The following is a 24094-nucleotide window of genomic DNA, read 5'->3' on the forward strand; positions in this document are numbered from 1 at the left end:
CTGGCAAGTCGTTTGTTCATAATAAAGCAATTTCTTTTTTTAACCTTTTATTTAACCAGGTAGGCCGTTGAGAACAGGTTCTCATTTGCAACGAATACAAGAGGCTACATAAAGTGCAGATTAGATAGGTATTAAAAAGCTGGCACAAAGCGAGGGGTAAGTAAGTCAGAGGATATGCGAAAGTGATAAGGTAATAACACAATATACATGAATAGACAGTCTATAACACTGCTATGAAGAGTCAATATACAGTCAGTGCAAGTTGTGGTCTAGTTAGTGATGTAGGTCAGGAATAACACAATATGGATGAATAGACAGACTGTATAAATGTTAAAAGAGTCAATGTTAATATGAATTGATATACTATATAAAATGCTAAAATGTGGTAAAGAGTCGATATACAGTTAGTGCAGAATTGTGGTCTAGATAGTGATGTAGATCAGTAGAGTGTACTAAAATTGTGTGATACAAGGGTGGGAAGAAAATAAAAACAGTTGAGCATATCAGGGCAGATGAATGGTGCAAAAGAGCAAGAACAGAATATGATAGCAATGAAGATTATTTTATTTATTAATACTATGCAATTGGGCGTGATTAGGATAACGGGATAAGGGCTAAGTGTGCAAAACAGTGGATGAAAGATGGATAAAAGATTAACGGTTAGCATGTGCAGTGATCGGACAAGGGCTCAGACGTGATTTCAGCTGAGAAATGGAAGGAGTGGCGGCCAAAGGAGGTGTTGGCTTTTGTGGTGACCAAGGAGATGTAACTGCTTGAGCAAAGGCTGCGAGTTTAATACTAGTGACTGAAATCTGATGATGATTCTACCGCTTATCTTCTGGATTGATAGATTAATTAATAATTTATTCTAAAGAATGGCAGCAAATAAAATGGCCATCACAAGAGTCCACGGTGATGTCTTAAAGGAATATGCCACCGTTTATTAAAATAGGGCTTATCACCCTCTCACCTGGCTGTAGATAGGTGGGCCAACACATTTTTTGTCTCAGTGCAAGTAATTAGGTTTTTTTTTTGTCTTTTGTTGGCTCCCTTTTACTCACAACATGCTAACCGGCAACATAGGATTCCATTCACTACGCAAAGCTAACTAGCGGCGGCGCTGCTGGTGTTGCACCGGACTAAAACAATGCATGCACAAAAAATGCGTTGGCCCACCTATCTACAGCTAGGGGAGACCGTGATAAGCCCTTTTTCAATTTCAATGGTGGCGTATCCCTTTAAAGTGTCTTGTTTTGTCCTACTTGTCCTAGTACAAAATGTAAAGATAATCAGCATACTTTTATAGAAGAGTAAGACATCTACAAAATATTTATACTTGAGAGGCTGGAGTCACATAACATAATTACCTCGATTATTAAAGAAGTTGCCAACAATTTTTTTGTCAATTGATTAATAGAATAATTATTTCAACTCTAAATTTATTTACACCAAAGTAGTAGAAAATAGTAAAAAAAAAAAAAAAAAGGTAGAAAATCTGCAATATCAGTAGTGTAAGGCAGTAACAGGGGTATGTTAACCGCAGGGCAGGGGTACGTGGAAATTTGGTTAAAATGAAAACATATTTGTGTTTAGGAGCAAAAAAGAAAAAGTAGGATTACAAATTGGTCTGAGGCTGATCTTTGAAATATTTATTGTCACAATAACCAATACACCACCAGCTACACTAAGCCGACTATTGGTGTGTCACAGGATAAACAACAGAAACAGGGACGTGCACAGACATTTGGAGGGACAAAAAAAGCGTTTTCAGTTATATTTGTTGTGAAGGTAGCACACAAAACTAACATTAGGCTATACATTTATAATACTAAAACAAATACAAAGTTTATTAGCCTACATTAACCAATTGGAACATTATTTTATCATCTCATAACAAAATAAGTTAAAGCGACTTCGATCAGCTTAACTGCTTGTTGGTTGAAAATTCAGGTCACATATTGAATTGTAAACAATGTATAATCTAGTATGATTCAAGAGGCCAAACCATCAGCCTCTCTCTTCTCTACAGAGCAACACTAATGTAACAGACTTGTAGCTACGTTAGCTTTCTGCTGCTACATAGGCTGTTATTAGCTGTATGATGCGTTAACATAAAGCAATGTTCGCGCAATGCGATGCAAACGTTAGAAGCTGCACATTATTCGGAGCTCAAGTGGATTTTTATTTACTATTCACAGGGCATTTGTCATTATCTCCATAACTTCAAAAACTCACGTCTAGGCAGAAGGGAATTCCCTCTCTTTCACATCATCACATGCAGTGCTCCGTGTGTGAGAAAACAAAGGCTGGGGTCAGAGGGCATATCACTGACATTATGGTGGCAAAATAAATTAACACAAAATTGGAGGATTTGGCGATTTGACTTTACTAAAGATGGGCTTATCGTATTGATGCAGCCACAACAGCAAAAAACAAACAAAAAGATAGAAAAGTTTATTCAGGCCCTTTCTCAAGAGGGGCAGCTGTTAAGAAATTCTAAAAGACGTGATCGTTTGATTTCTGAGGAGGAAGAAGAGGCTAGGGTCCAATTGAAAGTTAAGCAAAAGGTTTAATAAACAACATGATGAAAACGACATGACAAAAATGAATGTTACACTGCAGCTGACAGCGGACTGAAATGACATGCCTCCTCTTCAGGAATTACATCAATCAGTCTTGTTACATAACAAAACAATACACTGTAAACAGCGGACTGCAAGACATGCTTCCCCTGTGGGGGTCACAGTTCTGCAGCCCTGAAATCACCTCTGTTTCCGAATAACATTCCTGTGGAATTGTGGGTGTTTCCTTGAATAAAAAATCTCTCAGGTTAAGGACACAGCTCTGAATTTCAGGTTTACTCCAGATCACAGAGAAAGGTCGTTTATCATGGTAGTGCCAATTCTATTCAACTTTACAGAGATATGCATTTCCTTTGTTCTAATCAAGTCTGGCCCAGCAGGGAGTGGCTCCCCAAAAAGCAGAGACAACAGTTACCTTTCGTGTGGGGACAATGAGTCTTCTCCAATATGCTAAATAACAGATATGACCTGATGATTCTTTAGAAGCTAGAGATGGTGTGAGCCAGACAAATGCTAATTAGTGTAGTTATTTGATTAGATCTAGCTAGAGGCTACATAAAACCAAAAGTACATTGTTTTCAAAACATAAGCATGGTTTTAACTTTTTTATCGTCAACACAGCTCAGCCAATCAGGCCAAAGGGGCTGTTGTTTTAATTTCCGTGTATTTTTTGCAGCAACAGAGAGATTTCAATTTGACGTTATTAATGAATTTGTCTCTGAGCATCTTTTGTTGTTGATTGACCCTCTAATTTACTGATGTCACCAGTAGCTCAGCAGGAGACATGACGGCTTATTGTTGTTTTTTTTATAACTGAGAGATGTGCACGGATTTAAGATGGATGACCACAAACTAAACACTCTATTGTTAGAGATTGAAAAACAAATCCAGGGGTTGTTTATTGTCTCCTGACCTGCGAGCCCAGCCTCAGCAGTGTTTACGTGTTAGTAGTAAGTGAGGGTGGTGTTAACAGAGAGGAGGAAGTTTAATGTCACGGGAAGAGCAGGAAGAAGTAAACCGAGGAGAGCTTTATACTCCGGGGATTTGACCTCTTCCTTTTGACCACGCTAGCCCTGGCCTAGAGCAGTGTGGGAACATGTCAGACTCTAGTGCACCATTCCCTGCTTCACTCACGCTCTATTTTTTCTGTTTATGATCACTGTCTCTGTCTCTTACTCTGACTCTTTATTTCTCCATCGTCTCTAAACTGTGTGCTTTAATCTTGGTTGCTTAATGAGTGACCAGAAGGGTCAAGCCATCATAACAGTGAGCATCTACCCTGCTAAAATGTCAAAGATGGTGAATTTACAACAGCTACAAACAGTGAGCGGATCCTGACCTCTGACCTCCCTATGGGGGCTCATTAACAAGAAGAGAATTCGCCTGCTTGGATGAGCTTATATGGGAGGGCTTTAGTGTATGTTTCTATTTGTGATATCGGCCCACCTGACATGACATGCTATAGCCCTCCTTTATGATGCAAAGACAATTACGGCAGTTAAAAAGAAACCAAAGTTTCAAACAAAGAGGTTACAATCGGGAGATGGATCTGGAAAATCTAGAGAGCAAACTGTGTCGTTTAATTAGGATGGTAAACAACAGTTTGACAGTAATGTGAAGAGATAAAGAAGAAGAGACAGGCAGATCATTAGCCCTGGCCTCCACCCAACACTGACTCAACTGTAATTAAGTGGTTTGTTGTAATAATCCTGACCGCCTCGAATTAATGCAGTGTGTGATGTATGAGCCACACGGAGATTAAAGCTGGATGATAGCCATCAGGTCAGAGGGCTCATTATAGGAGCCCCCCCGTAGTACTTGAACTTTCACCTCTGGACTGAGAGAGAAAAATGAGATGCAGTGAAATGTGCCACTGTTAGATGTACTGCTACTGATTTAAATGACAGTGCCTATAAAAGATTTTCCGCCCCTTGTAAGATTTCAGGTTTTATTTAGTTTACAAAGTGATCTAGATTCATTACAAATATAACATACAAAAGTAATTACCCCCTTTAATAGAACACCTAGATTGTCATTAGTGCAGCCAATTGGTATTAGCAGAGAGAACATAAAGAGTTAAATTGGGATTACCCGTGTGTTGTCAAGGGGTTTAAGATGATTGTATTTGGAACTTTTGGTGAGTCTGTATCATGTCAAAACCAACCCCATGACATCAAACTTTTTATGTTCACTGTTTCACTCATGAAGAACAAAAAAACAAATGCTCCTCCAGTACAAATTACAAACATAGCTCTTGTAATATAGCTGGTTTAAGTAAGAGTTTGAGTCTGCTTAGAGACTATGTGCAGTCAAACCAATCTAGCATCCTGACATCCTGATCCCAATATGAAAAGACCCTGAATATCTGATTAAATAATACTCTCCAAAGATTGAACTGTGCATCATTCCTTTTAAAAAATCTTCTCAGAGATTCATTTACAAGAAAAACAAGCTTTAAAGTAAACTTCAGTGGAATTTCTTCATGATTGTGCCATAACAGCATAATTGTAGTCTGTGGCTCAGTATTTGTTCAGTACAATATTTAAGCAAAACTTTATTTTAAGTACAATCCTTGATCTCAATTGTAGTCCAACAATAACATGCAAAAGCCCTCAGTCGTAGAGATTACTTGGTATTACTTACTTTTTTACTCTTGAGTACATCCTTAGGAATATGAAAAAAACTAGACTATGGGAAGAATTAATGAGAATACACTTAAGTTTAAACGCATATACAATTGTCCTAAATATGTTATATAAAGTCACAGCTGTGGTTGTTATTATTGGGGCATAAAAGCTCAACAGTTCCAAACTCCATTTAGTATTCACACATTTTGTAAGTAAATGTCTTTTAATGTTGCACCAGCTTTCATGCGTTTATAATGAACAGAGAAGAGTGCAGGGTGGATCAGTATTGATACTGTACAAATGTGGTTTTATTTTTATGAAAATTATCTCTGGTTTAGCATTAAGAAGGCACTTAAGTGAATTGTGTCCTTATTTTGTCAGTTATTTATTTAATCAGTTATTTATGTATAATTTGAAAAAATACCTAATTGCCTTTATATAAATATGTATTAATAATCTCTTGAGAGCAGGTGTTATGTTTCAAATTGTAACTATCTGACATAGAAATAAATCATTTATTTAATATACTAGCTTGTAAAGGGAGATTATGATTGATAAATATTGGAGTCCCTTTGTGACATAATAGGAAGAAGCTACTGGAACAGCTGTTGAACTAATAAAATCCTAATGTGCTATACATTCCTCTGTGAATTCTTTCTAACAAGCACAGCGACTGTTGCTCACATCATAAAGGCACCTCAGGGCTCAGAGACTGTTGATACAGATGGTTGAAATGATCAGTCCTGTCCACATAATCTGAAGCATAAAGTGATGATACATGATACTCTCCTATGCCGATGTTCCTGCGGACAGTGTTTTAGCTGCTGCACAGTGATACACCACTGCCCTCTGCTGGACAAAGTACTGCCTTCAACTACAGCTGAACCATATTTGGTGAAGGTGATGCCAAATCACTGAGAATAATATAGTTGGTAACGGCATGTTTTCTCTAGACATATCTTAATTTTAATTTGAGATACCTTCTCATTGAGGAAAATAAGGTAATGTATTGTTTATTAGGTTATCTATTGTTTGTTATTTTCTACAGTTCTGCACGTGGTTTTAAATTTGATTTTAGACTGAATGTTAATAAGTTTCTAATCAAATTTAAATGTAGTCCAGGGATTTCATTTTTCTCCACAAGAATACCTTGGCTGTGAGGAGAGGGCTTTAAAGGACTAGTTCAACATTTTGGGAAATACGCTTGTTTGCTTTCTTAACGAGAGTTAGCATAGATGAAGGTCAATAGGCCTCCCACTTACGTGTATCCCTTAAATATAAAGCTACCACTAGCAGATAGTTAGCTTAGCACAAAGACTGGAAACCGAGAAAAAAGAACGGCTAGCCTGTCTCTGTCCAAAGGTTTACAAAAATCCACCCATCAGCATCTCTAAAGCACACTAATTGTGTAATTGTAATCTGGGACTACAGATGGAAATTAGCCTTTGGGCTATAATCTGGCACTTTTACGTGTACTGCTGTACATGTGCATTGTTCTTAAATAAATAAATAAATAAAAATAATTAACACTTGTTTGATCCATGCAAAACCGAAGGGTATGTAGACACTCGTCTCACTATTTCATCCACATTACATCTGCATCAAGGCTTTAATCTTGACGTCAAACTCCTGCCCTCTTTCAACATGACACACGTTGACCAATGAGAGTTCAGTATGCGAGGGAATGATGCGAGGGAATGATGTCATTGCTTGGCCATCAGCTTCAAGCAGAGTGATTTACAGACCGTGAACTAATGGAAATAACTGATTGATGCCAGGGGAAGATTGATTAACTCCCTGCTTCTCTCATTCCACCCTGAAAGGGAAAAGTTACGAGGATATATTTAAAGCCTAATTATGTGTACGAGTCTCAGGGAGTGAAGGGAAAATAACATTTCCTCCTGTAGTAGGTAGTATCCCACTTCACAGGCACAGAAAGGCTATGGGTTCTGGTCTTGTCAGTGTTTACCCTCCTAAATAAAAAATTTAAAAACGCGATGGGATAGATTTAGCTCAATAAACTGGGAAATGAATACATGTTGTTATTGTTTTAAAGTATCACCAGTGACGGGAAGAAGGAGTTGACTTACATCAACCAGCTCACAGTGTTGAAGTGTAGCTGGAGAGTCTCACAGCGTTTGGTGAAATCATTAGGCCGTCAGAGGTAAACAGTGTGAATCCATTGGATTTTCCAGTCTTTTTCATCATGGTATTTACTTTGGTAGTGCTTTGCCTTTGGGAATGAAAACCAGAGAGTTGGGTGTCGGATTTTATTGATAAAAATGCCATGTAAAAGTTGATCAATCGGGCAGTGGTGGAAAGTGACTAAGACAAGTAGGGAGCCTACTTTTAAAGTACTTTACTGAAGTATTTCCATTTCATCCTACTTTATACTTCTACTCCATTACATTTCATAGGGAAGCATTGCAGTTTTACTTCACTACATTTTTTTTAACAGTTATAGCTACTAGTTACTTTTCAGATTAAGATTTTACATTTAAAAATAAACGACAAGCTTATAAAATATGATGCATTGTTAACAATTAAACCACTGGTTCCCAATCTTTTTGACCTGTGAGCCTCGTTGACCCTTGTTGGGGCGCCGTGTCATGTTTCAGATGGGTTTTTTTTTTTTACATTTTTTTTTAGATACTTTTTTTTTTTTTTTTATTTTTATCTATGGTCAATAAACCTAATTTGTATTACATAATACCTAATTTTTGAGTTAAAAATGTAAAAAAAAAAAATTCAAATGCTATGAAATTGAATAAAATACCCAAAATTAAATTAAAGTAATCATTAAATTTGATTTGCGAATAATACTGAACAACGTATATCCATGCATCCATGTTGTTTTGGGCAATAGGTTAAAAGAAACCCTTTATATTTCTGATATAAAAAAAAAAAACTCTGAAAATGGGTCTAATTTGACCAGAGGACAACACAAGGGTTAACTTCTCAGATGGTTTCATTTGAATAACAAGTTGTGCTCAATGAGGTAAAATGATCTGTTCTGCCTTATTAATCATCTCACGACCCCTTTGATTTATTTTGTGATCCTTCGGAGGGGGCTCGACCCCTAGGTTTGGAACCACTGGATTAAATTACCTGGCTAACTGTATAAAACAGTTAAACTAGTTCCAGCTGTTAAACTAGTTCCAGCTCAACCAGCTACAACACTAAAATGCCACTTATACTGTACATTGATGCATCAGTATCAACAATTTAATAATATCATGAATAATATTAAATTACTCAAATGGGCAATTTTCTGCACTTTAAATACTTTTAAGTACATTTTGTTGATAATGCATCTGTACTTAAAATTAAAAGTTTGAATGCAGTAATTTACATGTAATGGAGTGTTTTTACACAATTTTAACCTGAGTACTTCTTCCACCACTGCAATCAGGTAAATGACTACAAAATCAAACAGAAGTGTGCACAGGCAGGCATGTTATTAGAAAGTGATAAATATCATGTTTGGAGATTAAAGTTAAAAGTGTAGAACTGACTTATAACAATTAGTAAAACGGATCACCTCACAGTATCCAGCATGAATGGGTATTTATGGCCAAAAGTATATCAGTCGTGTGTGTTTTTAAAACTATGATATTTATTCATTTCTCATGTTTGCTGTGCAGAGATCTTGACGGGAAACAAAAGTGCAATAAAAGGCGTGAAAGCTGTTTGAATTTGTGGCCTGGAGTTGGCTGGAAGCCATTGTCACAACATCTGTTACAAGGATTAAGTGACACAGCCGTTTAAAGGCTCCAGCTGAAGACCAGACACTGAATAAACAGTGTGTGTACCTCACACTTCACCAGTACGGTATGTGCCATTCAAGTAACATTGTCTAGTGTTTTATATTCGTTACACAAATACAGATGTACCACGTCACAGCCTATTGCCTTGTCTTTATCCAGAACTTCTCAATTAGAAAACTGAAATAGGCACACAAAAAACAGCATTAAGTAGGATATGAGTGGTTTGTTCATAAGCACGGGTCATGCAAACACAGCAGAGTTCTTCCAGTCTGAGTACACCAGGAAGCCGGTGAAGGTGCTGTCTGTCTTGGTGCTGGAGTAAAACCCATTGTACTCTGACAGAGCCATCTGGACCCACACCTGGTCACCAGGGATGAGGTGGAGCAGGGAGCCGCCTGAAAGAGACGCTGGTTTGGGCCAGTTGCCGTAGAACTGAAAATAAGATGCCACTGTGTGTGCATTTTTCATCAGGTCAAACTGGAGGCTGGCGCGGTAGACTGTGGCGTGAACGGCAAAGTAGTAAACTCCTGGCACTTTGCAGGTAAAGCGTCCCGTCTCTGCGTTGTAGTCGCCCTGTTCATTAAGTACAACCTTGTCGAAGCGGACTACATTGCCCACAGTGATGGGTGAAGTGAGGCCCTCGGATAGTTTGACACTGAAGGCTGATTTGGGGGCCACCGCGCACTCTCCTGACTGCCCCCTCTCCCCTTTTTCTCCTGGGTCCCCTCTGTCCCCGGTCAAGCCACGCACTCCTGTCTCACCTGGAAGAGCATAGACATGAGCATCCACTGCAGACATTTATACTAACACATGAATAATAATAATAATAATAATAATAACAAAATACAGCACCTGGGTATCCCATGTCCCCCTTCTGTCCCTTCTCCCCTGGAGCAGCATCTCTCCCGTCCCTCCCGTCTCTCCCTGGCTGACCAGGACTGCCATGAGCTCCAGGAGAGCCCGGGATACCAGGGTGACCAGTACACAGACTGGGAGGGATCTTGTTGTCTTCTAACTGGTTGGAAAGATGGACTTGGATGAGAAGGAGGGACTGCAACAAGGGCAACAGCCGGAGTGAGGTCATTGTAGTGGCACGGCTGAGAGACAAGAGAAATAGAGTTTAGACATGCAAAGATAAAGGACACATTACAGTTTACAAAACAAGTCTGTGGAGGAGTTACACCACAGATAAACTGAGCTATATACAGTGGGATAATAGCCCCTATAAACATCACTTCAAATCAAACTTTATCTGATTACAGAAGCAGGGAGAGCACATATAAATGTTGAAATTGCAGCATATGTAAACACCCTGAAAAGAGTGTTTTACAACATAATTTAAGGACATACAGTATAATATTCAGTTTACACTTTCTTGTCAAACAAAACACATAATTACAAAAGCTTCGGTTTAGTTGCAGTTAAAGGGAATTCATCACATGAATTTAAGGACTATTTGTTCTCTCAGGCAGATCGGTTACCTCAAAAAATATGAATTATTATAAAACTACTTGTTTTTTTAACAGATTCCTCACTTGAGGATAATAAGTTTGAGGGCAAAGTAAAACTGAAATAACCATATTACATTACTGAGTTGGCATTACTCGTTAGACATCAGTACTGCCAAAACTGAAAGAAAAGGGGAGAGAAGAAAAGACCAGAAATTCTCTATGACAATAAACGGCAAACAGAAAGACATTTTGCTATGCGACCATCACCCATGATCCATGATGATGTACTCAAAAAGTTGGACATAACAGATTTGTATAAACGCAGTGACCGCAGAAATCCATGTTAATAAACATGTATTTCTAAAACTTTTTATTTGAGGGACATGCAGACTTGGCCATTACAAAATCTGTGGGGTTTTTTTTGCAATTCAAGAGGATGAAAATAATACAAATTCCTGAGCTAATGATTAATCACGTCTTCAAAACAAAACATGACTCTCTTGGTTTCTAAACAGATGTTTCTAATAAAGGTTTGATGAGATGCTGAATACCAGACAGCCTTCTCAGAAACTACTCACCGTCACACCTAAGAGATCAAATGTTCATCCTCACATCCTGTCTCTTTCTCTCTGCTTCTGTTTCCTGTTTCGTTGACCCTGCTTGGACAGTATGAGAGCTGCCTAACCTCTATAGACTCATGACGTATGTATTACAGCACCCTTGCTCAGTGTTTTCCCGAAGGAGTTTTGGTCAGCTGGTCTCCACTGTCGCCCTGTTGGCCGTCTGTCTGGCAGCAGGACAGGCGTCCCACGACTATAAACTGAACTGATGAGCGGAGCTGGAGGACTCACAGCTGTCTAACACTACCAGCTTTCTTCTTTTTGTGGTTAAAACTTGTGGTTTGTGGTGTGTGACAATAATGAGAACAGTTAGTTTTTTTTTTTTTTTTTGTCATCTATCGGGGGGTCTCGTAATTGGATTTGAGAGCTTACATCCACAACAGCTGCAAAATAAGAGAAAGAGCCAGAGGGACGGAGGAGGGGGTCTTAACCCAGAAAGAAACTGAGAAAAAAAAAGGAGGAGGGAGAGAGAGAAATGCATGTCAGCATTCCTGGCAAAAGAGGAGAGCAGACAAGAGGACAAACACTGGTGAGTCTGAACAGCTGTCTGCCACCACACCTCAGATGATTAGAAACATGAATGTTTTCAATAACCGCGCAAAAGACGAACCCACTCTTTACAGACCACTAATATGTGGACGGAATTTACTGTACAACTAGACACACACACTTTTGACTTAGTTTATATGGTCAGAGCAGTTTATTGTATTTGTTTTGAATACGGTCTGATTTCTCTGTGAAACAGAAATATTTTTTGGCATACTGAGAACAGCAGATATGCACTGATATTATCAGTTATATTATGTTTAAGGCAAAGCTGCACGTTTATTTCTTTAGCTGGAGGTGGAAAGTACATGTACTCAAATACTGTACTTTATAATAAGTACAATGTTGAGTAGTATTTTTTGCTACTTTATACTTTTACACCACTACATTTAAGAGAGAATCATTGTATACTTTTTACTCCATCACAATTATTGGACTTCTTTACTTACTGCTTACTTCACAGATTAAGATTATAAAAAAGGATTTATAAATATGATGGATTGCTTTAGAAACAAATATCCAACAATATATAATAGTTAAAGTTGGCTCTTAACCAGCTACAGCATTCAAATACTGCTTAGACCTGAATGCATCAGTAACATTAATCTATTATTCAATATGTTACCATCTATCACAGATAGGGCTTTTTGATACTTTAAGTACATTTTGCTGATAATACTTCAGTAGTTTCAGTTTAGTAAGATTTTGAATGCAGGACTTTTAATATAGTATTGCTACTTCTACTTTAATAAAGGATCTGAAGTATACTATATAAACAAGCAGACATATCTACACAATTGTTGCTTTGAAGGAACCAAACTATGCCAGCACTTCTGTCCTCAGCACTAAAGCCATCAGACATTTCTCAGCTCTGCTCCTTGACCAGTGTAGGTTTCCCCTGTAAGTCAAACACTTAAGAGTAGCAACTTACCAGTTAACGTAGAGTGAAGTCTTTGGGAGCTGCTGCTGATGTTTGAGTGTGCCGAAGAGAACCCAGTAAAACAGTTCCTCCCAACCAGAGTCTGGCTGGGGAAAAAGTGAAAGGAAATGGTAATGAAATCCAATTAGAAAGTAGGGTGGGTGGGAAAGGAGGAACTGAGGGACGAGGAGAGCGAACAGGGAGGATACAATGGAAAATATTGGCTGTTGATCCAGCACAAATAAAAGAGAAAGAACCAACTCTGAAACTAAATTGTGACAAAACCATCATGAAAGGAGAGGTTTGGGGGCAATGTTTGGGAGATTGCCTAACAGTGTTTGGGAAACTCTCTAAGACATACCACAGAGAGTTCAGAGAGGACTGTGGTCTGAAAAAAGCCCATGTCACCACAACAAACTGCAGCTGAGAATGAGCTTGCTTTATTACACAAAAACACCACTGCCTAAAAAGACAGAAAAGAAAAGGTGAAGAGAGATACATACAGACATAAAGGCAACAGACACAATCACATTTTCTTCACTCTACTCTGGGATTTTCTTTATCTGCCTTCAAAGATGAGGCCATTTGCTCCATCCAGATCAGGTCTTCCACTCAGACGAGACGGACAGTAATCCTCTTCTCCCTGTAATCCTTCAGTGACAGTCTTAAATGGATAAAGGAAAAAGCTCTTAATATCTTTTTTGGCAAGGAAGCCAAACTTGAGCTGGTTAAATTCAGCAGCTCCCTTGGATTCAAGCCAATGAAAACATGTTTTAACGGTTATCGTACAGCAGTGACCCCAAACAGACCAGAACTGTGCCAAAACTTAAGATGGTGGAGGAGTGTCTATTCTCTGTGGGAGAACAGAAAACAGAACATAAGCAGGATGAAGCCTTGCTGCAGCCGGCAGGACTGCGTTTGTTGTAGGGGGCAGCAATAATTATGTGAAACCATGAGCCAGTTTGAGCATTGGAGGACCAACGATTTACATGTTTGTTTCTTTTCATTTAGAATAAAATTGACTCGTAAAACTTTAGTTTTAAGGTTGTATCCAAAAAATCTTTTAGCCATGTTAGTGGCAGTCGTGATGACAATGTCTGTCTGTCCACCACATTGGTCCAGACTAAAATATCTCCAGCATTTGACAGATTGACATGACATTTTGTACAGATGTCACAAAGTAGACATTTTAGGTCCTTTAAATCCCCAGGCTTGATACACATAGAGACGTTGGTTTTATTTTTCAAATTGTCTTCCTATGGGTTAAGTTTTACTAGCAGCAGCAAAAGTACATTTTATTTCAGACAGTTAAAAAAGCTTTAAAACAGGGAGTTCTTTTTAGAGGGACTACAGTCTTTAACCTTCACGCGGGGAAGGGGGACAGTGGCGCAGCACCCGCAGACTGAGCGTCTCCGCAGTTCCTGACCAGCCGCTAGCCCCCTCACCACCTCAGGTCTCTTCCATATCTGAATCCCCATGTTCTCAGTCCCAGAACACAAAAGTAGCTCCCATCTCACCTGATTAGGAGATGCGCTTCAGGTGTGGTTGAGAGTGTCCTCGTGCCAATCCCACGCCTCTCCCTTGATTAGGAGATGCGCCTCAGGTGCGTTTGGAGGTGTCCTCAGTGTCTGTGCCATGCAAGCATAGAAAACAGACATTTGTGGTTCCCATATGATGAATCCTACTGACTTTTCCTCTAAGTGTCACGATGGACCTTTTTCACAGCAGACATTTTTGACTTGTCATAGTAGGAAAAGCACAGCTGAAATTGATAACCTTAACGATGGCTCAATTCCATCAAGTGTCCCAGTAAGCTATTTCAATGAGTCAGCATGCACAATACCAGGGCCTCTCCTAAGTGGAACGCAGCCATCATTAATGGTTTTGAATAAACCTGTGCTTTTCCTAGGCTACTATGTCTACTACTAGTCAACATGTCTGCCGTAAAAAAGGTCTATTGCGTTGACATTTGTGGTCTCTACAACTTTTGGATGGATTTGGTACGGACATTGTTGTTCCTTTAGGAATTAATTATAACTCTTTTGGTGGTCCCCTAACTTTCTAATTTAGCACCATCATCAGATTAAATTTTGTATAGTTAAAGTTCGATACTTTGATTTATGATCAAATAGTCTACTTGCAATATTAGCCTCAACTGCTACTTTGTGTTTAGCGTTAATTAGCAAATGTTAGCATGCCAACACACTTAATTAAAATGGTGAATATAGTAAACATTATACCTGGTAAACATTAGCATGTTAGCATGATGACTTATCATTTAGCTCAAAGCACTGCTGTGCCTAAATGCAGCTGTATTGACACATGTTCTTTGTGTAACTACATAATTGTTATCCACACATTATAAACAGTGGCTTCAGCTATTGTTAAATAAAGGTGCTATGGACCTTTTTCACAGCAGAAATTTTGACTTGTCATAGTAGGAAAAGCACAGCTGAAATTGATAACCTTAACAATGGCTCAATTCCATCAAGTGTCCCAGTAAGCTATTTCAGTGAGTCAGCATGCACAATACCAGGGCCTCTCCTAAGTGGAATGCAGCCATCAGTAATGGTTTTGAATATACCTACTAGCCTATAACATGTCAACATGTCTGCCGTGAAAAAGGTCTATCGTTGATGTCTTAAAAAAATGCCATCAGCTATAAATTCAGTTAGACTGCCACCTACTGTATTTGTGATTGTGAGACACAAATTTGTTATATGGTCAAGGAGGCTAAAGCAATTAAATTAAAACAGTGTTTTAAATTCAAGGAATACTGGTTTTACAATTATAATTATAATTTGAATAAAGTGCATTATAGTATTTATGTCTGTCTAATTATTGTGGTAGGTTTGTTGGACTTCAACACCATGTGCTGTTCAGACAGCTTGGTGCAGAACGAGGAACAGTAGTTTGCATGTCTACTCAAGTGTGGGCAGTATGAGATGTTACACATAAGCTTTGGATTTACATTGCTATCTGCAGTAGATGTGTGACCAATTATGTCAAAACTGTAAACTATTAAAGTGAAAACTTCAGCTTTAGTCTGGGGGGCTATATTTTAGCTGGAGGGCCGGATTTGGCTCTCAGGCCAACCACTGGGATTCTACACCGTAAATCATACTAATATTATTTCAGTCTCTATGTGTTATTGACACATTGAGGCAATTAAAATTACATAATTGATTGTGAAAATGTGCATACACCCTGCAGTTTATACTACTATATTATACATAAGTATTTTGCTGTGACATGTATATACAGTGTGGGAAATAAGTATTTGACCCCTTGATGATTTTGCAGTTTTGCCCACTTACAAAGAATGCAAAAATCTACAATTTTAATCATATGTACATTCTAACAGTGAAAGACAGAATCCCAAAGAAAATTCCAGAAAATCACATCATATGAATTTATTAAAATTGATAACCATCTGATGAGGAAAAACAAGTATTTGACCCCCTGGACAAACAGCATGTTAATATTTTGTAGAAAAGCCATTATTGGCCAGCACAGATGTCAAACGGTTTTTATAGTTGGTGACAAGGTTTGTGCACATTTCGGCAGGGATGTTGGCCCCTCCTCCCTGCAGACAGCCTCCAAATCATTCAGGTTCCGAGGTTGTCACCTGGCAACTCGAATTTTAAGCTCCCTCCAAAGATTTTAAATCGGATTCAGGTCTGGAGACTGGCTAGGCCACTCCAGAACCTTGATGTGCTTCTTCTTCAGCCACTCTTTTGTTGCTTTGGCGGTGTGCTTAGGGTCGTTGTCGTGCTGAAACACCCATCCTCGACCCATCTTCAGCTCTCTCACTGAGGGAAGGAGATGTCGGTCCAGAATTCCACGATACATGGCCCCCGTCCATCCTCCCCTCAATACGATGGAGTTGTCCCGTCCCCTTGGCTGAAAAGCACCCCCAAAGCATGATGTTGCCACCACCATGCTTGACGGTGGGGATGGTGTTCTTTGGGTTGTACTCTGTGTTCTTTGCCCTCCAAACATGACGAGTTGAGTTGAGGCCAAAAAGTTCTATTTTGGTCTCATCTGACCACATCACCTTCTTCCAGGCCTCTTCTGAGTCGTCCAGGTGGTGAATGGCGAACTTCATGCGGGCCTGTACATGTTTCTTCTTGAGCAGGGGGACCTTGCGTGCGCTGCAGGATTTCAATCCATGACGGCGTAGTGTGTTACCAACCGTTCCTTTTGTAATTGTGGTCCCAGCTGCCTTCAGTTGATTCATCAGTTCCCCCCTTGTGGTTTTGGGATGATTCCTCACCGTTCGCATGATCAGGGACACCCCACGAGGCAAGATCTTGTGTGGAGGCCCAGACCGAGGGAGGTTGGCGGTGGTGTGGTGCTTCTTACATTTCCTGATAACTGCACCGACAGTTGATCTTTTCTCTCAAGTTGCTTTCCGATTCTCTTGTAGCCCATCCCAGCCTTGTGCAGATCAACAATCTTGTCCCTGATGTCCGTAGAAAGCTCTTTGGTCTTGCCCATGGTGGCTGCTGGTTGTTTGGGTGTTGACAGGTGTCTTTCATACAGGTATCGAGGTGAGGCAGGTGTATTTGATGTAGATAATTGGTTCGGATTGGGGCTGTGTCTTAAAGAAAGACTAACTGGCTTGTAGGAGCCAGAATACTTGCTGTTTGTCCAGGGGGTCAAATACTTGTTTTTCCTCATCAGATGGTTATCAATTTTAATAAATTCATATGATGTGATTTTCTGGAATTTTCTTTGGGATTCTGTCTTTCCCTGTTAGAATGTACATATGATTACAATTGTAGATTTTTGCATTCTTTGTAAGTGGGCAAACCTGCAAAATCAGCAAGGGGTCAAATACTTATTTCCCCCACTGTATTTCCCACTGAGAACAAAGAGTGAAACTGCTCTAACTAAACACATGGGTCTGCTTAGTGTTTTCACGTTAAAACACTGGTTTTATGGGAATGTGATGACGGGGACTGGGAGGGAGAAAGGAGGAGGAAGGGGTGTCAGCAGCTCTTTGGAACAAGAAGGGCTTCCTTTGACTTTTGAGTCACCAGGCAATATTTTAGCTGGAGGGCCGGATTTGGCGCTCAGACCAACCACTGGGTTAACAGTTTAAATTCTACACAGTAAATCATACTAATATTATTTCAGTCTCTATGTGTTATTGACACATTGAGGCAATTCAAATGACATAATTGATTGTGAAAATGTGCAGTTTATACTACTATATTACAGATTAAGTATTTTGTTGTGACACCTATTTCCCACTGAGAACAAAGAGTGAAACTGCTCTGACTAAACACATGGGTCAGCAGCTCTTTGAAACAAGAAGGGCTTCCTTTGAATTTGGAGTCACCAGGCTGTTGTGAGGAAGGGTTTCAGCAGGCTCTTGTGGAGGCAGTAAGTTACGACGTGTTTTTAATTAGCAGCACCAGAATCAGCACATTCTGGGACTGCTATACTAATTTCCTGTACGAATCCATAAACTGCTGCTTGGAACATTTACTGTTAATTTGGTGAAGTAGCAAAACTGGGATTGGGTTAGCTGAATAACAAGGCAGTTTTAGTTTGGGCTTAAACTCAGAAACAGCCCTACTTTTCACAGTAAATACAAAAACATGCAGTCTTGAAATCACAAAGCTGTAAAAAGATATTGTGCGTCTTAAAAAAAAAGCACTATAGTGGGATGATGCACTTATTTCCCACAACAACCTGTTCTTGGATTAAAAAACAACTGTTATGAACCTTGAAACAACTCATTATTGTGCCCACAGATAACTGGCTGTGCTGACTAAATGAGTTTAACATATAATATAAAATGCCACAAAAGATACAAATCACAAATACATTAAATGTGACTAGAAGCAAGTCTGTACTTATTAAGTTGATCTGATCTGATGTCATAACATTGTAAATAAAAACAGACCGTAATAAATTGAATATATTAAAACATAGGATCTTGTTTTGCAAACTGGTCAGAATGTTATTTGTGGTTAAAAATGTCCATTAAGTAGCTGCTCTTGAGCTTTCGATCATAGAACACGATCTTCATCAGCCAATGCAGTTTCCATTGTAAAAGCACTTTGACAACTTCTCATCCATGTTGGCTTAAATCATCTGCTGATGAAGAGCATGTAATATGATCGAAACCTCCAGAAGAAGAGCAACGACATACCATAGGCGACTTATTTCTCGTAGTGAGATTGTTTTCTAAACCACTGGTAAGTTCCTTAAAAGGGCCAATAAGAGTTTATACATTCAGTAAACGAGGCAAGAGACAAAAAAGAGTAAAGGAGACATGTTTATTATTTAAACTATCACTTAAATAAAAAAGTGCATAGAAAATAAACATGATTAGAAACTTTTCTTTTTACACTTATGTACAACTTTGTTTCCTAATTATACATTCAACCAAGTAGTTTGTGGTTTATTTTCACTGTGGTGGTTTTCCTTCATTTTACTTGATGTGTATTGAAAGAACACTGTTAAATATGACTGTGGAACTTATGAATACCGTTATTACAGAGAGCAGGAGGAATATTGATTAGACAAAGGTATATTCAAGGCATAAGAAACAAGCCTGTTCATGATCCATGATCGCTCTTTTTTTGCACGTCCTACCATCCGCTCCCTCTGTGACACCACATCCCATCCTAGGCTGATAACTTCAATACACAAGAAACAATTAGAAAATTACAAATACATGTTACATACTCGTCCGACCTCTCCCAAACCTTAACTTGTAAAAGAACAATTCAGGGTGGATGTTGCCCAAAATAAATAAATTAAATGTTTTCAACATCAGCATTATCGCAGCATTATGACTTTCAATTAAAAAACAAAAACAGTACATGATAAGTACAACCAAAGCTTCGGAGGAGAGAAAGGTGGTCATGGAGACATGAGAGATTTTCCAAACTGGAAAAACGCCATTTTGGTGGGCTCTTTAAAACTCCTGGTCAGTCTCCACAAACCAAACTCTTAATTTATACCACATCAAGTAAGCAGTCTAAAAACGTCCCTGTTAAAACATACAAAGAAAAAAAAGAAAAACAGAAAAACATTCACTACAACAACCGGGGAGTTGGGGGACAAAATGGCTGACCCCAAAAAGTTTACAACCACATTAATACAGTTACATTTCTCATCACATAAAAAAAAAAAAGTTCCTTTCCAGAAAGAAAATGAAAAGAAAAACTGCAGTGTTCCCTGCCGACAAAGGAACACTCACAGGCACAGCAAAATTGGTACTGGATATCAATATACAAAAGAATGATGCACGTTAGTTTCATCTGATAGTACTGTAACACAAAACCATTATAGAGTACATTGAAACATTGCTATTAACCATTATAAATCTGCTGTTTTGCTACTGTAACTAAGTTTGTCTGTCCATTCCATATATTGTATAGATACTAAAGCACAAGAAATTACTATGCATGTTTCCGTATAATATTGTTATGTATTTATACTATAATTACAGATAATGACGGAGAAGGGCCACTGCTGTGGCGTGGTAAAATGAAGTCCAAAAGAAACAACGGAGACCATATCCTTATTGTATATACGCCGTTAAACAGTGAAATAAATGAATTATTGTTCACTGTAAAATCAAAATTGGATCTCGAGAAGTGAGAGCCGGAGACCGAGCCCTTTGGCATCAGTAAACGCGTTACCACCGATGCTAGCGTAAAGTGTTGAGCTAACCCAGTAAGACCCTGTGGTCCTACAGACAGAAATGCCACTGCTGTTCACACTTCAGTATTATTCCCAGTGCTGAAATTAAACTGCTGCTGCTGCCCGGTTTGAGGTCATGTCAACATATCGTCCATATCTACCAGGGTTGTTGTCGACACAGCAACTGAAAACAAATGGAGCTGACAAAGTATCAACATCATCACAAGTCTGGTGACGTGGAGGAGGAATATACATTCATTTTTGACCTTAGCAGCTGAAGCCAGCGAGCCCAATGTAGGTGCAGCTGTACAACCCAGAGGCTGGCCTGTCAGGCAGGGGGTTGGGGGGTGGGGCACAAGACCTGATCTTGGGCCCTAAATGGAAAAGCACAGCCCAGGTTTGTACACACTGCACCTTCAGGAAGGAAAGGGCTGCTGGTGTGGTCCCTGCCTTCACTTTGTTGCAGAAAAAGAGTCAAGTGCACTTTGCTAGATTCTCAAACGCCACTTTACAGGAGTCATTAAGACCGATCCAAGATGATCAAACTCAGTTATTATATCAGAGCCTGATGCACAAACTCAAAGTATTCTCGGTGACTATCTGTGCTTGTGGTTTCAGCATCGGAGTTGCATTGTCTGTCTGGAGAAAGACTGTTCCTATGTTTATTCAGTGCCTGTGTCACACCTAAAGTGCAAACCACGTGTGGGTCATATTTCTGTTTCAGTTCACAACAAGGAGCAATGTGGGCGTAACCGCTAACTGCCTAAGCGATAACAAAGTCAGCATGAATGGTGGAGAACAATAAATTAATTAAAAAGGGACAAAAACAAAGTCGCATAGTGGAACTAGTCAATCTAAACAGTCTAACCAAATATTCGGTTGAGGACATGAAGGCTTGTAAGAGAGAATAGGCATGCTCATTTACAACTAAGGCGAACCACAAGGAGACTAAATGAGAGAATAAAAAGTGATTTCTAGATGCTGGTGAGCACTTATGAGTGGTCACCAGAATGAAGTGGTTTCTTTAAACAACAAATGGAGTATGATAAATGCTGTTAGTAGCATTAAAATAAAGGCACCTCTTTATTTTAAGTCTGCAGAGGGACAAAACAGTTTGATGGGACTCTTGTTGGATTTTACACATGTGCCAATTGGCTGTAAGCATGTCGACCCATTATTGACTAGTGACAAGAAAAAAACGACTCATTTTGTTAAGACTGACTCGTAGCAGCCTGTAAGTGGACTTGATTCTCGGTGTGATGTGGTGTGGAGACAATAAGGCTGGAGAGAGGAGATATCTGCTATGGATCAACAAACCTAACTCCCTCAAGTGCATAATAATAGTTCAAATGACTGCCATACTGTCTGCTAGAACTGGAACAATGAAAAAAAAAAACGTCAGCTCTGACCAAACGGCCCGGGATAGATAAAAGAGCTACTGGTGGACTGAACTCAACGGGACCAAGCCACAGACCAGTGTCAGTCTTTGGAATTAAAAAAAAAACATTCAGGCTACAAATTAAAAAAAAACAACCCATTACAACAAAAAACAACTTTGAGAAGGCAGCGGAATACAAAACATAGAGACCAAGCATTAGTGTTTGTAAACCTCTATTTCCTACAAAAATGGCAATAAAATAAATACGATTTTTTAAAAATATAAATACCATCATTAAGTGCTATTCACTAGTGAGTGCTTTTTAAGTCTTTTTGTAGAAAAATATACATTATTTACATTTGTTTTGAAAAGCAAGCATGATATTTCCCTTTCCATAATAAAAAAGACAAGATAACAGACAAGACTTTAAAAGACTTACAAATAAAAAGAAACATTTTCCATAGTAATAGTTATCACAACAGGACAAGAAGAAAACAAGCTGAGTGAAAATTCAATTCAAGGGTGTGATTTTTGGTTCTCTCTGCTGCTGTAATTTGGAACGTGATTCAAAAGTCTGAGCTTATATAATTACCAAAAACAAGTCTGATCACAACAACAGCATGCACGTGTCTGTATGTTTCTGTAAGATCCACAGCTGTTTCTGGATCACAGCTCTAAAAATCAATTATAAATACAGTATACTACTAAAGCACATCAGTAGGGTTCTCCAGTCCCTTGGCTGTCAGTCCACCAGAATCTCTAGCTGCCTCGCTTTGTCAGGCCAGAGGCTTAATCCCACCAATGACATGTCTACATAGCTACCAAGCTGTCAGACTACAAAGTCAATTTAAGTACAACAGATGGTATCAAACTCACATATCACCCTTTACACGAACCGCCAAAAATAACCTTTTGCTTTTTGAACAAATCTATATTTCTACCCTCCCCCTCCCAGTCTCTTTTTCTCTCTTCCTTTGTGTGGCTACTGCTCCCCCTAGTGTTTCCACCTGCACAGCTCTTATCAGGCTGCTTATACACAAGCAGCTCCTATTTACAGTGTTTCATTTACACAGCTACAAGCTTTTAAAAAAAAGACCGGTTAGGGGAAGGTTCCAGTAAATCACAACGGCTCTGAAGGCATCAGGGCACATTCAGACGGGGAGATGTGCATCAATAACAGCTGACACTGAGCTTTATATTTAAAAAAAGAAAAAAAGAAATGAAAGAAATTCTAAAAAGTTTCTAATTGTTCTTACTCGTAAAATTACTGTTCCAACTCCTTTAAACAAATTGCACTTTGGTGTAAAATGGAACCAAGTTCTTTAAAATTTTGTTTTTTTTTCTATAATCAAATCTCAGCATAAGTGGGCCATAACGTATTTCTAGAAAATTAAGGAGGATGGGCCAATGCAAAAAATGCAGAAGGGGTAACTTTATCATCCAAATGTAAATGAAAGTTAATGTTGCAATGCTGTAAAGGCTCAAACCTTTTATACCATACCTCACCGCTGAAGGTGACACTTTCCGTGTCAAATGTAAATGAGGCAAAAGGAGGCACAATATGTTGGAATTTCTACAACTGGCCCCTCCTCCAAAATGACCCCTTCCTGTATGTACAGCATGACCCACGACTGCTGCCTCTGCTGTGTTCTGCCAACACCAGCAGCAGAAACACTGACAGAGCTCGTGGACAGGACCCAGGAAGTCGGCACAAAGCCAGTGCCACAGTCAACCCCCCAGCAGGGGGGACCTCAGAACATCGTGGCACTGCTGCTCAACAGACTTGCAGTCCTCTTGAAATAGTTTAGATCAGTTGAGGAACTTGCGACACTTCTTTGCGCCGCAGTTGCAGGGCAGCTTGTTGCTGGCGTCCTCAATAGGGAACTTGTAGTCGTAGGTGAGCTCCTCTCCACAGTAGATGCGCCGCGAGGCAAAAATGACGATGTGCTTCTGGCCGTCCACAGTGATGACCCGAGAGTAGCAGTTGGGCTCACAGGAGTGGTTAATGAAGCGGGCGGCGTTGCCATGCACTGTGGCGTCCACCACCTCGTAGTCATCGATACGAAACATGTAACAGCCAATCCCCTTTGAGGAAAGAAAAGGTTTTATGTATGTTGTTATGCTCCTGATACTTGTTGAGTCAAGTTAATCAAACTAATACATTTTAATCTCAAAGTTCATTCCCAAGACCTCACCTTTCCATCGTAATATTTCTCCCGTTTGTCAGTGAGCACAGACCGAATGACATTTCCAGAGTATTCAATGACCATCTCCCCTGCATCAATGGTTTTCTTACAGAACAGACCTCTGCCATGAATGGGAGACCTAAAGAGGGATAAAGTATTTAGAAGTGAATCACAGTAATGGTTTAAGTCTGTGTATCTAGATGTTGATTTTAACCCCTTTTTGTTTAGGCCATCTGCCTTTTTTATACCTTCAATTTTATCAAGACTTTCCTTTAAGTTGCTGAGCTAAAAGTGTACAAGTAATCTTGACAAACAATTAATTGTCGTGATGAATAGGAATGAAAGTGATC

General features: G+C 39.2%; 2 protein-coding genes across 6 annotated transcripts in view; both read right to left on the reverse strand.

The window, feature by feature from the left end:
- Window positions 1–8175: 8175 nt before the first annotated feature.
- Window positions 8176–14184, reverse strand: c1qtnf5 (C1q and TNF related 5). 2 transcript variants are annotated; one of them, XM_028574523.1, is made up of 4 exons: window positions 14030–14184; window positions 12525–12619; window positions 9829–10073; window positions 8176–9737 (listed from the first exon to the last, which is right to left on the reverse strand). In XM_028574523.1, the coding sequence occupies exons 3-4, from the start codon at window positions 10058–10060 to the stop codon at window positions 9217–9219; spliced, it is 753 nt and encodes a 250-aa protein (XP_028430324.1). In that variant the 5' UTR covers window positions 10061–10073; window positions 12525–12619; window positions 14030–14184; the 3' UTR covers window positions 8176–9216. The 2 variants fall into 2 exon arrangements, with proteins under 2 accessions (XP_028430324.1, XP_028430323.1); XM_028574522.1 differs by lacking the exon at window positions 14030–14184 and adding an exon at window positions 13016–13036.
- Window positions 14185–21250: 7066 nt separating this feature from the next.
- The window catches only part of kmt2a (lysine (K)-specific methyltransferase 2A), a 42960-nt gene continuing 40116 nt past the window's right edge, over window positions 21251–24094 (reverse strand). For all 4 annotated transcript variants that reach the window (XM_028569949.1, XM_028569942.1, XM_028569934.1 and 1 more), the window contains exons 33-34: window positions 23754–23883; window positions 21251–23643 (exon numbers count right to left, since the gene is read on the reverse strand). In XM_028569949.1, coding sequence (XP_028425750.1) covers window positions 23368–23643; window positions 23754–23883 — 406 coding nt within the window. In that variant the 3' untranslated portion in view covers window positions 21251–23367. The remainder of the gene's footprint in view (window positions 23644–23753; window positions 23884–24094) is intronic.

Source organism: Perca flavescens, chromosome 3, assembly GCF_004354835.1.
Source record: "Perca flavescens isolate YP-PL-M2 chromosome 3, PFLA_1.0, whole genome shotgun sequence".
Lineage (NCBI taxonomy): Eukaryota > Metazoa > Chordata > Actinopteri > Perciformes > Percidae > Perca > Perca flavescens.